The following is a 14,893-nucleotide window of genomic DNA, read 5'->3' on the forward strand; positions in this document are numbered from 1 at the left end:
TTCTTCTTGTTTTTTTTTTTGTAAACACAACCACAATGTTAAGCAGAGTCAGTATAGACACAATTTAGTTTTGAAAAGATGAAAGCAGTTCAGTAATGTGATTTAATGTCAGCTTCTGTGTGTGCCTATGAAAGTTACCTTCAGTACATTCTGTGGTTTTTGGCTCTTGATGTTTTGGTCTCTTACAAGCTGGCAAGCTATTAAGAAACAAAACAACTACAGCCAAAAAAAAAAGAAAAAAAGAACTGCCCCTAAAAAATATGAGTATATAGTTTCACTACAACATAGCTATAGCAACACCAGAATCATAATGCCCTTTTATTTGAGTTATTCTGGCAGCTAGCAGCAGCAGCAGACCTGTTGCTACCTCTAGGCTGTAGGAGAGCCATGCCAAGGCAAACGACCAGCCAAAGGAGACTTGCACAAAGACGAGATTTTCAGGGGGAACAATCCGTTGGAACTCCTCCATGGCTTGATTAGAGTATTTGATGTAGGTACTGACCCCTGACAGCGTGAAAATACCTGTTAACATGCGAGACAAAAAAGAAAAAAAGAAAAGCTGCATTAAAAAACAAACAAAAAAAAAGTATCATATCCATTTTTAACACATTGCTTTGTTCCAGGAACAAAAAATTGCATGCACCCCGCTGATGTGGACAAAATTGTCTGGACAGACCACTCTTATGTTTCATCACTGCACACCGCAATCACAGTGATTTATTATATAAAACTGTCCATGCATCAATTTTCTATAGCCAATTTAGATGGAGTGCAGGCGATTCTAGCAGATAGGAGGTGAGAGCACACCGGTCCATCAAACAGCACAACACAGATACAGGAGCTCATGTTCATGCCTACGGCCAATTAATCCCTCTGTGGCTGTGGAAAAACGATTTTTGTTTTTACACAAAGAAAAAAAAAAAATAGAACAAATTGTTTCATCCCAGCTGTCAAGAAATTACAACAGCAAAACAAAAGTAAGTGTTTTTGTATGTCTGTACATGTTCTGATATCATATATCAGAACACATTTTCTGACAAGGTTTTGAAAATAACAACCTTTAAGCAGGTATTAAACCTACCTCTCATTAAACCCACATTTCTAAATATTTTTTTATTTGTTGGTTTTATTAGTTTGATCCAATATTCTCATCTTAAATGTCATGTTTTCATTATGTTAGTTAGCATAAATAAGTCAGTCTTTGTTTCATTAATGTGGGCAACGTCTCAGAGAAATAAACTTCTGAGATAAAAAAAAAATAACAACAAAAAAAAGTTTTTTAGTTTATTTTTTGGATATGGCTGTATATATGTTTTTACTTATTTTTGGGAAAGATGCAAAATGGCTTAGGTAATGTGCAAAAAAAGACAAAGGTTACTAAGTGGCAGACTGCTGGTGGAGGAATGGTTTCAAATGTATTCCTGTCAACTGACCCTTTCTCAAGACCAGCAGGTGGCTTAATTTTCTTATCTTCCAAATACGTTTCAAACTGTGCTAAGACCCTGCACAGATGCTCAAAAATGCAGTTAAAAGAAAAAAATATATAAATATATAGGAGCCTAGGTGTCATGCAGGTATTCACCAAGTAAGACATTTCAAATTGTGTGGATCATAAAAAATACATTAACATTGAAGTTATTTTCTAAAAAAGCGAGTTACATTCTCGCACAGTTTTTTGAGAACAGTATTTTTTTGTGTGTAAAAAAAATCTGTCTGCTTTTGAAATGTCATTCAAAAGCAAAGAAAGACATATTGTCATTTCAAACTACTAAGATGTCTCAGTCTCACATCACAGAAATGAAAAATAAAGGAGACAAGCATGGAGTTCTCTGCCCTCTTCCAGCTTAAACATGCTGTCTATGTGTTTGCTGGTGTGAGCATCTGTGAAGATTTGAAGCATGTTCATCAGAGCACAACCCTCCGCAGCTAAAAGTAACTTTGAGACCTCAGACAGGTGTTAACATGTCTCTGTCTTTTTATGGACAGATGAGGTCAGCGGGCAGGAAAAATTCACAACCACACAGAGTAGGCATAGGTCAGGTCCAACTGTCAATGACTTGCAAAAAATATTCATACCATTAAAGCTTTTACAAATTTTTGTCACATTTCATAACATAATATCTTAGAATATTTTCAAGAGATTTTATATAGTAGCCATCTTCCAGCCATGCCAAAGAAAACCCTTTTCACAGAATGATGAGGAGGGTTCAAGGTGTTATAATGAAACACCACCATGTTAAATTATATATGTTTTTTTTATTTGTTTTTTTTTTTTCAGCCCAATGTGCAGTAAGCAAAACAAAAAAAAACTCAGTCTTGGTCATTGCTGACCAGAGCACAGTCTTCCACATTTACTTTGTGCCCGATGGGGCTTGTGACAAGATGTAAACAAGGCTTCTGATGGCTTTCTTTTAATGCTTGGCTTCTGGCCTTCTTACCATAAAGACCACTTGTGGAGAGAATGACAAATACTAGTCCTTTAACACTAGCTCCCACCTGAGCTGCTGATCTCTGCAGCTCCCCTGCAGTGATTAATGATCCCCTTCTCAGCCTGTTTAGGTGGACAGCTATGTCTGGGTTTGCATTTATAGAAAAGAATAGAAACATTGTATTGTCCCAGAGTCTGGAAGTATATGTTGGATATTATTTTATAAACTAAACCTGCTTTAAATGTTTAAAGTAATGTTACCCTTGCTGTGGTATCTTCCCAAGACAGCTGTATTTTTATTGTATTTTAGGATTATTTAAGAATATGCAATGAACAAAAAGCAAAATCTTTTTGTTTTTAATTTCTTTTTTTTTATTTAAATTTGTATGATAATAAAAAAAAATAGTATATCTCTTCAGAAATGCCTATTTATAACTTTATTTTGTTTGAAGAGACTGAATGAACAGGCTCCCGGTACAAAATGAATTACTGACTGTAAAACAAGAGCAATCCTGTCGGAAAATGAACACCTTAAGAGATGTTCTGCTAGAAATAAAGTACAATTGTAAGACAATGCAGGTTTTTAATTTTCTTGAAAATCAGAAATCCCTTCCCATTATTTTCAAGTTAAATTTTACTTTAGCTTTGTAAAAATTATCCAGCTTTGTCATTTTTTTTTTTCACAATAACCCAAGACGCTCATCTTCTGAAAAATTTGAACTAGCAAAGAAAAAAATGTGAATGGTAGCTATATATAGTGTTTATATTGCCTAAAATTCTGGGTAATTTCAGGTAAAATGTTTTGACAAAGAGTAAACAACACAACACACACACACACACACTCAAGTCTTCATGCTGTGAGGTAACATTGGCCACTGCAATTACAGAACAGCAGAGCGGCTTTTGTGAATTTATTCCCCAGTCATATGCAAATTATCCCAGTGTGCTGCCTCCAAAAATATAATCTGATCATTGACTCCACAGACAGGAGCAGTGCTGTAAAGCTGACCGTTGAATGGCATCTGGATGTTCTATAATGTATCATGAATCATTTGTTTCTTCTTTTCTTTCCTTTCTCTTTTTGTCTGTTCTTTTCTGTGTTCCTTGTGTTTTGCAATGGATGGAGGAATTGTCTCGGTTGACAGTTACCCCAGAGGTGAGCTGGAAAGAAAACCATTATTAAATGTCCTGAGCAGAACATCTAAAGCAGGGGTGTCAAACTCATTTTCACCGAGGGCCACTTCAGCATATTGGCCACACTCAACGGGCCACATTGACGGTACAAATCAGGAGTGCATCCCTGCTAAAACACACCCCAGACAAAAGGTTGACTTCCCTCATTCAGTTCTGTAGAGGCTTATAATGAGTCAATGGTCCAGGTGAGTTAGAGAAAGAATGCATCTAAAGTTGCAGATGGTAACTCTGGAAAATTAGACTTGGGCACCCCTAGCATAAATGTATAAAAATACAATGTTAAAAATAATTTAAACACCTCATATAGTTAAATAACTGATTTAATGTATTGACGTTTTAAATATTACATTTGAGTTTCCATGGATGTAAAATTACTGCTCAGTTTAAAAATTACAATATTTTTAAACTGAGCAGCTTAACATCTGTCCGTTTCGGAGAAGCGAAACCACGCAAATAAATAAATAAATAAAATCCTGGTAAAAGGGCACACCGGACCGCGCAGGGTAAAACACTCACAGAGTTCAGTTGATCTGTTTGGATCAGACAGATCCAACTGACTGATGAATTAGTGCAGATTTTTCTGCAGATGGGAACCAGGAGGAAGTTGTTCAGACCCCAGCGGGTGAAGTGATGCTAATTTAAGTAAATTCGCTGAATTTAATTTATTAAAAGTTACTGGGGCCTCAGTCAGTGGTTTTTGTCACTACGAGAAAAATGTAGATGCATTTATCGGTTTAATTTGTGATGGGATCTGGATTCACGGTGAATATTAACTAAACCGCATAAAATGCGACTAAATAGCCGATGTTAATATGATTGCAATTTCACGGATAAAAATAGTATATGATCGATTTTTTATGTTGTCGGTTAAGATAACGGATAACAAAAAAAGTCTAGCGCGACCTGCTGCCCTGACACCAACTCACACATCTTCATTCACAGTCTTGCTTGTAAATCGATTTTTCTTTTCTTGGAAGTTTTGATGTTAGCTTGTTGATGTCTCAGTTTTATTCGCTGGGAAAATCAATAAGCAGCTTGAGGTGACTCTGCTGCTCTCTAGTGGCGAGAAGCTGTAATGTTGGCTGGTAACAATCGGAATGCATTGTGGGATATGTAGTTTGTAGTCAATTCGTGCTCAAAACCTATTTTAAGTCAATCATCGGCCTATAAAATGCTGAGGCGGGCCACATAAAATGACATGGCGGGCCACATGTGGCCCGCGGGCCTTGAGTTTGACACATGTGATCTAAAGTATTCAGCCATTAAATGAGCGATTCCATCTGACCTTTAGGAGGGCATGCTGGAAGAAAACACTCTGCTTCCACCATATTGAGCTGTGTTTACTCTTGGCAATTACTAATATTTAAATTCACAGCTGCTTGACTTTGTTTTTTTCCCACTCACAGTATAGTAAAATCTACATCCAGTGACAAGAGACACTGACAAGAGATCAAATGAAGAGAATAAGAAACATTTATAATTGAAGCTAAAACAACACGTGTAAAAGGGTACAAAGGGTATATTACAGCTCGACTCTGCACTGATTAAACAATTTATTACACTTGTTTGCACTGTGCAGCACAGGAAAAAAAGGGGAAAAAATGTCTGTTCTTTCACATCTCATGGTCACTGATGCCTCTCTAAAATCTAGAGATATTTCCCAGAGTATGATGGCAGTGCTAAAAGAGGGATCACAAACTGACACAAAACCCCCAAATATCAGATACCAAAATATCAAAACGTGATAATGCACTAAAAAGGACTGATGAGAGAGGCACAAGATCCTAAAACCCATTACCTCACTCTTTGTGTGTGTGTGTGTTTACTCTGGTCTTGAAGGTGGGAGAGCGCAGCATTAGCAGATCTTTTAATGTGGACAGAACATGACTAAGGCTCGGTATTTTAGCAGAGGGTGCAGTCATAATAAAACCTAATAATGTTTTATCCACAATGGGGGTAAAGAATCTTGAGAAATACCTCCTGGTTTGCTCAAGGTCCTTTGATGCTTTCTTCTCTGTCCCTTTCTTTTCAGACAGCGTCTGCTTTTTCACACACACCTGTACTTTACGATTTGGACATGTCTCTGCGCGATGTGCGGTGTCCTGGGTGGACACTTGGACCTTAGACTCAGTCTGTTTATACCCTGATATCATATTTATTCCCACTGTTATTGGTTGTTATATATTATGTTAGATATATTATTGTATATTTATCTGTCCCTGTATGTACATATATATGTGTACAGGGAGAAAGCGAGAGAGAGAGAAAAAGAGAGAATCTAATCAGAAAGGTTAATGGAGCGATGTCATTCTGAACTCTCAAAAACTGGTAGAATAAGTGTCCTTACTGTCTACAAATACATTTCTGTTCAGAGAAATGTTTTAAAGGTGCTTCTGTCATGTTTGGCTTGTGTTGTGAAGGACCCAAATTGAAACAGGGCAGAGGCATCTGCATGATGGTATCTATTGGTGAAAGTGAAGACTCACAGAACATGAGGGGAAATACACACAAACCAGGATTATGTCAAAAGAAGGATCCAGTAGTGAGTAAAAGAAACCAAGGAGCTCAAATACTGTGGAGATGTGATATTTTTTTCATTGGAACTAGTTCAATACAATCAAGAAAATAAGTGGGGAGCAAGTGTAAAGGAGCTGAGGGGATTAGACTAACAAGATCACTGAAAGTGGGGATACTACTAGCAGACTAATAAACACTATGGAAGCAGAGATTAACCTCTTCATCTCTAGGCCTCTTTTTGAGAAATATGGTTGAAAATACATGCCCAAAATGAATTGAATGTATCTCAAGAACTACAGAGTTTATTTTAATTGTTTTGGTATCAAAATAAAGGCAAGACTCTAGAGAATATGTTACAGCTCTAAAACCCACCCTGCCTGTTACTGAGGAAAGTGAATTAATATGATACACAGCAGAAATTAAGCAAAATATCTATTTCCGCCAAAAAAAAACCAGTTCAATATATGAAGATTCCTTTCAAAGCATGTTTACTACATGTTTTGGATGTAGTAAACAACAGTACACAATCTGACCTTTTACTGTGCCAAGTTTCATGGAAAGAAAGTGCATCACATGAGTTTTAGAGAGGTACTACTTGATAAAAATCTAGGCGGACCTTCCAAATTAGCCATTTTGGCACAATTTGTGCCATTTGAACTTTCTCAGTTTTTTTTCTGTAGGTTCTGTTTCAATTATTTATTCTTATAGAATAAATGATTACTTGTCATAGATAAGTAATTACATCTAATAACAATTGTTTTTGGGGGTTCCTTTGAAAAAAAAATTTCCTCCTGGAGTCTCTAGTCTGCGCTCTGCGCTCTGCGCGTAAAACCATGCAGTTCTCAATACAGATATTCAAACTTACGCGGGGCGGTTTCTCGGGATCCCATTGGCCAATTTTGATGATTGACACGTCTTTCGAACCGTCAGAGCCAATAGAATCCGAGGGCGTTGACATTAATACGGAAACTAAAGCCATTCACCAATTAGAGGACGGGAAACGCATGTGACGTGCATTGACGGAGTTCGCCTCTACATTTTTATATGGAAGCCCAGGAGGCGGAAGAGGCTCTGGGCAGAGCCGAAAACAGTATGAGATGGACTTAGGGAAAATGGATTATCGAACCAAGTGGAAATATTTAGTCTAATAAGGATTATGACCACGAAACAGCAAAGGTAGGACTGAATTTATGTTTTTCGCTTCGTGAAATTAGCGATTTCTTTTTTTCTTCTTCAGCTGCTGGTTCAGTGAGTTTTGCACGTAGCGTGGTGATTCTGGTATTGTTGGAAACGGCAGAGCTTCGGCTTTACTCTGATTGATAGTTTGTGGGCTTTGGGAATAGTCGCTCTTTCACTGTTGCATTTTTTACCGCGTATGCCTCGTTAGCCTCGTTAGCATCTAATTACGTTTCGTTTTATCAAGCTACTTCGTGTTCAGGCTGGGTGTTGTTGATGTAGAAAATATTGTTTGTATCATTTAGAAGAGCTTTTTCCCGATCTGTGGATATGCAATATGCCTATATTGATAAATGTATAGCATGTTTTTTCAATCGATCTTGTTGCGGCAAGCGCAGAGGACCCAAATTTGGGTCCTCTCGCGACAAACACAGAAACAACTCAAAATGCAAAGTCCAAAATATAGAACTTAAACAAAAGCAAATCATAAAGTCCACGTGTTCATGACAGCATGACAGCTGAATTTAAACACCGTTTTTATAAGGGGGGATAATAATGTCATGTCAAATATTAAGTAGACATGTTGGGCCCGGGGAGGAGAGTGTGTGTGGATGGGTGTAGGGTCTTTTACTCCACAGCAATCTTTTCTGAGATTTCACACAGCTTCATTGTGAAGTATTACTGTGAAAGTGCTGTCATCAACACAGTCAATTAAGTCGTTATCCATGCTGAGGTGGTCTGGTGGTAATGAGTGTTAAAGTAATTGGTCAACATCAAGAAGGAACATCTTACTATCCTCTTCTGTTATACCCACCTGTTTCTAAAAATAAGACAGAAATGATCCTTATTCTACTTTTGCATTGATTTCAGGAGCAGGGAGGTAATTTCATGACACATTTTCACACACATAAAGACATTTTGAGCCAAGTCCACTAGGTGAGGAAGACACAACCACGTATGTAAGACAAGTTCTGAGGAAGCACACATTCTAGAAATTACTCACCCTAATCTCAGTAGTTCTCTCAACGAGAATATAGACAACTTAACAGTAAGATGTCTGAAGGTATGAGTGAAATAGGAAAAAAAAAGATGGAGTGAGCACTTGTAACAGGTATCATAAATTAATTGTTGGTGAGTTCTGAGATATAAACATCTGTTACTAAATATAACAATAAAATGTTTATTGTTATATGTTTATGTGACACAGTATTTTAAATCAAAAGAAATAGGAAAGACGAAGTTCACGTCAAAGCCATAGCCAATAGGTTATTGGACGGTGGAAGCTGATGAAATGATGATGTGTTGAGTTACAATCCTCTCTGAGCTGCTCACAGAGCACTTTTAAGTCCTTCTGCATGGTGTAGGTTTGTTAAGTCTCCACGCTACTGCACTGAATTGCATGTCTGGTGAGTGTATCATACAAAGTCCACTGCTTCTACGAATGGCTTCAAATGGAATATGGAATTGTGGTGATGGCAGCCCGAAGGCGCATTGGCTTCTTAAAAAGACACTGACCAATTTAAAGACATCAAAATGTGAAGTCAAATTTCTTCTAAATTATATATGTTTGAAAAATGCAGCATTTTTATAACAACTGAAGGTTACATCATTTGATAGACTGTGCTATTAAATGGCGCTATGTGCCGCAGAAATACATAATAACCCTCCTTTTAAAACTGTTCCAGAATGAAGTGGAAGCAATAATAATAATAATAATAATAATATTATGAACTCTAAAACTTGTCATGCTTGTCATAGTCCATACATTTATCTAAGTTGTATAGGTTTTTGAGCTTCAAACTAATTGGAAACAAAGCAATTCATGAACTTTCACTGCAATTTTAGCATCTATATTTCCACATTTACATTGTGGTTTCAACACAGACACACCGCTGACATATTCTTTCCACTTCAGAAATGTAATTGTCGACTAAAACTCAATTACTGTAGGTGCAAATGCAGCAAGATATGTTTCAGTGTTGCAAAATATCCATGTTTCACACGTCTCATGACGCTACATAATCTTAACTTCAAAGTTTAGAGAAAACTGCATATTCGCAAAATCTGTCGCTGGACTCAAGCCAGGGTTTTGTTTTGCTCATTAAATTCTTATTTTCCTTTTAATAATTTATCATCTTCATCACCCACTGAAATAACACTTTGGGCAAAAACAAACATGTCACAATGAGATACGATTTCTTTTTTGTCCAAACGACCCACATGTTTTTTTTTTTTAGAAACATTTGAACTCAAACTACTTTAACACATACCACACTAACACACTAATAAAGCTGGGGGTTTTTTCATGGCAGTCACTCCACTCAAGTGTACTTCCCATCCCACAAAATCTGAAAGTAGTGGTTTTACTAAGAGATGAATCGGATGCTAGAGCAGCTGAAGCTGAATTTTCAAGGTTTCCTCTCACATGTAAACGTACGTCTATGTGTTGTATTGTACATCACAACACAGCACATTTGCATGATTATAACCTTCATGCAAAGCACAGATTCTGAATTCAAGCACAGCAACACATCAAGACATGTGAACGAACTTACTGCAGAGGAGAACATAGGAAGCCGATGCAGCCAGCAGCCTGGGACTGCAGGCCAATGAGCTGACAAGTCCGAAGATCCATCCGAACACCAGCAGTACCAGGCTGAGAGGCAGCAAGATGACCACTACCTTGTGCAAGCCTGCAAACACGCACATTTCCAATACAAAGAAAGGATTGGGGGGGGGGGCGTTGTTAGAGGGTCTGAACTACAGCTGTGTTGTATTTCACTGTAATGCTGTGTGCAATCATGTGGAAAAGCTTCCAAGATTTCCAAATTGATTTTAGCTATCTGGGGAGCCTTTGGGGCTTTTATTTCTACTGTCAGTAGAGGATAATCAACTTGCAGACATGACGAAGGTACCCCTTTTCTCAGCAAGTGATTTAACTCTATTTCTTGCGAGGTTGTAAACAAGGGCTCTTTGAAACCCCCATGGACTCTGATCTAATCTGAGGCCTCTGTGAAGCACTGTTCCTCCACAGAATGTTCAAGTAGGCTTATTGTTAGTCCGGCGAACATGCGGTTCCAGGTTCATCTCAGCAAGTAAGAAAATTATTAAAGCAATATTAATCTAAGCTGAAAAGGAATCATTAAACAGAAAGTAATGCAGTTCTGAGATAAACTTTTAAAAACGGCTCTTATAGCTGATTAAAACCAAAAATTCTGCTTCTTGTAAAGTTGGACTATTAGTAGACTAAGAAGCACAAATGTCATGTGTCCTCAAAAGCATTGGGCAGAATGCTGAATTTTTTTTTGACCAGCAAACAGTCACTGATCAGTCCCAAAAGGGTGCTGCTTTGGAAGCTGCAGGCTCACGGAAGGCCATTAACTAATGGAAAGCTAATTGAAAGGAAAAAAAAGTGTAACGACAAAAAAAGTGTACAAGCAACAGGGTTAACCACATCATTACCTACAACCATATTTTTATTGCACTAAGTTATCAACCATGGAGCATCCTAGGTAGACTAAGGAGAAAAAGTACTGGACTGTGACGGTATGGTCCATTTTATGTGGAAAGGAAGGTCGCTTAGTCTACAGGAAAAAAAATAGAGGCACACAATCCATATTACTGGAGATCCAGGGCGACAACTGCACACTCAGTGAGGACTTTGGGAGGCCAAGTAATCTGCAGGTGCTGTTCCAGTGTGTTTTAGTGAGTCCAAGGTCAGCATGGCCATCTGTCTAGATGTTTTAGAGCCGTTCATGCTTCCTGCTGCCGACAAGCTTTATGGAGAGGTTGAGTTCATTTTCCAGCAGGACTTAGCACCTACTCATACAGTCAAGTTTAATATGAATCACTGTGCTCACCTGAAACAAACCTCTAAGAGAGTCTACCACATACAGTGACCACATATAAGTTATTCATGCACAAAGAAGCACCGAGTGGACATACTTTATATATGTCAATATTTTTGCATTAAAGCTAATTTTTTCTCGCTCTTACATAAAAATTCAAATTTGTTGGAAAAACCTCAATTTGAGGGTCTTCTTTAGCTGTGAGCTACGAGCATCAAAATTAACATGGGTATATGACTGAATAACGTTACCAGAAATTAATTTGCTTTTTGATTATATTGCACCCATGTGTGACAACCACTTGAATTCTATTAAACTCTTTAGTCAGTTGTTAAAAAAAAAAGACACTCACCCAGAAGGTGCCTTTCAGTCTCTGATAGGCTGGACATATTTGCTGTAAAAGAAGGGATGACTGAACTCCTATTTGCACCTGAAAATGTCAGAGGGAAAGGTTACAAATGACAGACATTGCGGACCACCTCACAATACTAAAAAAAAAAAAAAAAAAATCAAAAGCAAGGAATCTGCCTTCCATTTCCTTTTTAAAATGCTCCAGTGTGCATGTTGTGCACTGAGAATTCCTCTCACTGGATGTTCAGCTATTGATCGGATGAAGGCTTCATGTTGTTACATTACTTTACAATTATTGTAAGAACTGTGGGTGCAACCTGCAACTTCAAGCTGTGCGGACTAAGAGCAGAACACATAACAGCACTCACAAGAAATCCTTAACAAGCTCCTTTGTGCACTCAGATTTTTGCGCATAAGAGGTTGTATGGCACTCACATTTTTTCAAATAGATGTCATTTAAATTCAGTCAGTATTTCACATATATCAGTGGATGTTTTAGATCTACTTCGGTCAGATCAAAAAAAAAATAAAACTCACTATGGGGATCTGAGATTCACGTCAGGTTGCTTCAGCACCTGGGTTCTTGCACAACCAGCGGATGAGTGTTTTTAATCGGGAGCTGATGATGATGATGATGATTAGAGCAGTAGTGCAGCATCAGCACACAAATAAACATATTTCATACAAAGAATATTCGATGCGTTCATGTATTTGCATTGTTTTAGAAAAATATGTTCTTGAATAGAAAGGTTGAATCACAAAATAATTAACTGCGCGAGTATTTCCGCCTGGAATTTAAAATTGCAGAACTAAGTTGCAATAACTGATTAGATTTAACATGTTGGATGATACAGAAGCGGATGCATTTATTAGTAAGTGAATATGAAATCCCCAAACCTTCAATGATTCTCCACAATCCAGAGTGTGAACTCAGGTCATTTGGCCCCGTGTGGTTGGGCTTGTTTACATCGATAATGTACCAGTAATCAGTTCCGATGGCCACAGCGAGGAATGTGAAGCTGAGTAAACCAGTAAAGCCAGCCGAGAGCACAACCAGTCCGTACTTCATTGTTCACTCCTCAGAGCAGAGACCGCTTAATTTTTCTGCATCGGAGGAGACGCTCCGAGAAACGCGCCGCGTAAAAGCTCTCCAGCTGGATCCATCCCTGCAAAGTGATGTTTCTCCGCTCTAAAATCCAGTTGCGAATAAAAAGGACATAAAAAAGGAAAGAAAACTAAAAAGAAAGAAACAACAAAAATATTCCACTGGTTATATCCACCTGAGAAATGTTAAACAAAAAGGAAAAAGCGTTTATACAAACAAAATGTGAGCAGCCTTGTTTTTTTTTGTCGTCCCTCATCACTGAGAGGCGGCGACTGCTGTTTGATTTCTGTGGCGCTCCTGGATTAATCCATATTATCAAGTTAAGTGAATACAATGCTAAGCTTCTGGTCCGTAATTTCAAAATAAAACACGTTTTAGGAAATAGTTCTTTTAACAAAATAAAACACACCCGCCTGTCACTGACCGCAGTGGAGTAGTTCCAGTCCAAATTTACCAGGTTGGAGCTGGCTGTGTTTTTTTTTTTTTTTTTTTTTTTCTACATGGGGGCAAACAATAAAATAATGAAACAAAAAGGAAGGGCAATATTTCACCACTTAATACTAAGTGAGCCACAGAGTCAAAGAGCCGACTGCATATCCAGGGCTGCGGATCGTGCAGCAGATGTAAACTGTGACTCTATCTCAATATGGCTGACGCTAAAAGTGTGAGTCCTTCATTTTTAACTAATTGTTAAAGGGAAAGCATAAGGGCAAAAAGTGAAACTAGTCCAATGGCTGATTAGTTATGGTTTCTGTAACATATCACCATAAAGTATTGTATGAGATAAGATTAAAAAAAATGTTAACTAAAAAATAATTTGGTTTGGTTGACATATGCATCCCAAAGAAAGATCAAAACAAATACATCATAAACATTCATCGTAAAGAACTTACAAAGAAAACCAATATGTAATCTGCAAGATTGTATTCACTTTTTCTTCCTGTTGCTGATTCCACAGTGATTTTGTCTATTAGTCCCACAGCGTGTTTTCTTGCATAGCTCTGTGAATTTGTTTTCCAGTGAACGATCCACGATTTGGGAGCAGCAGATGTTGAGGAGCCTCAGTTTCCTGCTCTCCAGCTGTGTCAAGAGGACTTTGAACCACGCTAAGCTGTCATACAGCAACACTCTGAATGGTAGCTAAGTAAAAATGGTCCACAATGAACACACTGGTTCCAAAGGAGCAAACTAAGTAAAGCCTATGTTGTCGTTTGATGGGCAGAAAATTCACATGAGAGAGGGCGCCAGGAGAGGGCGCTATCCACTTATGCTCCTAGATATTTGAATATCTTCAGTACAGGGACCATAACAGGAACCAGGAGCAGTTCTACAGAGGCACCTGTTGGCCCATATTTGGAATTAGCCATGGACTACAGTACAACATCTCAACATCAGGGTAAGTGTAATTGTTACTGAAAAAAAAAAAGAAAAAAAAACTTTGATCTCAAATTCTACATTCTGATTTTTTACTTTTGTGGAAAAATCTGAGTTAAAATTTTGACTTAGGTATCTTTAAGCATGTCTGCCATTGCTCCCTAATAAGAACAGGGCTGTGGACATCTTTAGGAGAGGGATGAATGGGAGGAGGAGAAAATAACAGGCTGTCATGACATAATAATAATCAAAGCTTTAAAGATTTATAATGCTGAGGCAGTGTAATTAGATAACCTCTCGTTTTGGCAGAACAAGTGTTTAATTAGCGATGTTCAGTCTGAAAACTAGGTCACTCTTCTTGGAGTACATTTTTTTATGATGTTAAGAATACAAGATCATGATAAATGATTCTGAAACTTTTATCACCTTTAACGTTTAATATGCACTAAATTGTTAAACAAACATATCTGTTCTTGGTACTTAGCAAAGGATAAAACATTTGGATTAATCTGGATTGATATGTGTTTAAGCATTTTGGCTAATCTCAAGCTTCAGATTCTTGTGTTGATTTGTTCCATCGGACTTATTGAATCAGAATGACTGTAAATAAACTTCAGCTGTCCTTGGCGGATTGTTCTGGACTTTCTTATCTGCAATATCTAACAAACGTCATAGTTTGCAATGGGGTTTCAAAGGATGAACAGGACTTTATTCATTTTGATCATCTTTTATCACAAATATATCAGAGGAAGAACAGAAAACTACTGCATTTACATATAGATATATAACAACCTAACTTTTTCCTCAGTTAAACTACACATTTTATTTAAAAAGGTTGAATCTTTCCTTTTCTGAGATAAACAGTAATTAATAAAAGATTGCACCATAGCATTTGAGCAT

The 14,893-nt window shown here is 37.6% G+C and overlaps 1 protein-coding gene across 1 annotated transcript; it reads right to left on the reverse strand.

The window, feature by feature from the left end:
• Positions 1–13,554, reverse strand: LOC106920075 (transmembrane protein 235). Its single transcript, XM_014990879.2, has 4 exons — positions 12,412–13,554; positions 11,516–11,593; positions 9,871–10,008; positions 1–522 (listed from the first exon to the last, which is right to left on the reverse strand). The coding sequence occupies exons 1-4, from the start codon at positions 12,581–12,583 to the stop codon at positions 278–280; spliced, it is 633 nt and encodes a 210-aa protein (XP_014846365.2). The 5' UTR covers positions 12,584–13,554; the 3' UTR covers positions 1–277.
• Between the last annotated feature and the right edge of the window lie 1,339 nt (positions 13,555–14,893).

The sequence above is a fragment of the Poecilia mexicana genome, unplaced genomic scaffold (genome assembly GCF_051168715.1).
Source record: "Poecilia mexicana isolate PSO_F unplaced genomic scaffold, ASM5116871v1 scaffold_8, whole genome shotgun sequence".
In the NCBI taxonomy this organism is placed as follows: Eukaryota; Metazoa; Chordata; class Actinopteri; order Cyprinodontiformes; family Poeciliidae; genus Poecilia; species Poecilia mexicana.

Excerpts from the sequence above, each read along its gene's own strand:
- LOC106920075 (XM_014990879.2), bottom strand. The coding sequence starts at position 12,583 with ATGAAGTACGGACTGGTTGTGCTCTCGGCTGGCTTTACTGGTTTACTC. Across the intron at positions 10,009-11,515 it reads GACTGAAAGGCACCTTCTGG|GCTTGCACAAGGTAGTGGTC; the intron begins GTGAGTGTCTTT and ends GCGTGTTTGCAG. Across the intron at positions 523-9,870 it reads TTCCTATGTTCTCCTCTGCA|GTATTTTCACGCTGTCAGGG; the intron begins GTAAGTTCGTTC and ends GCATGTTAACAG.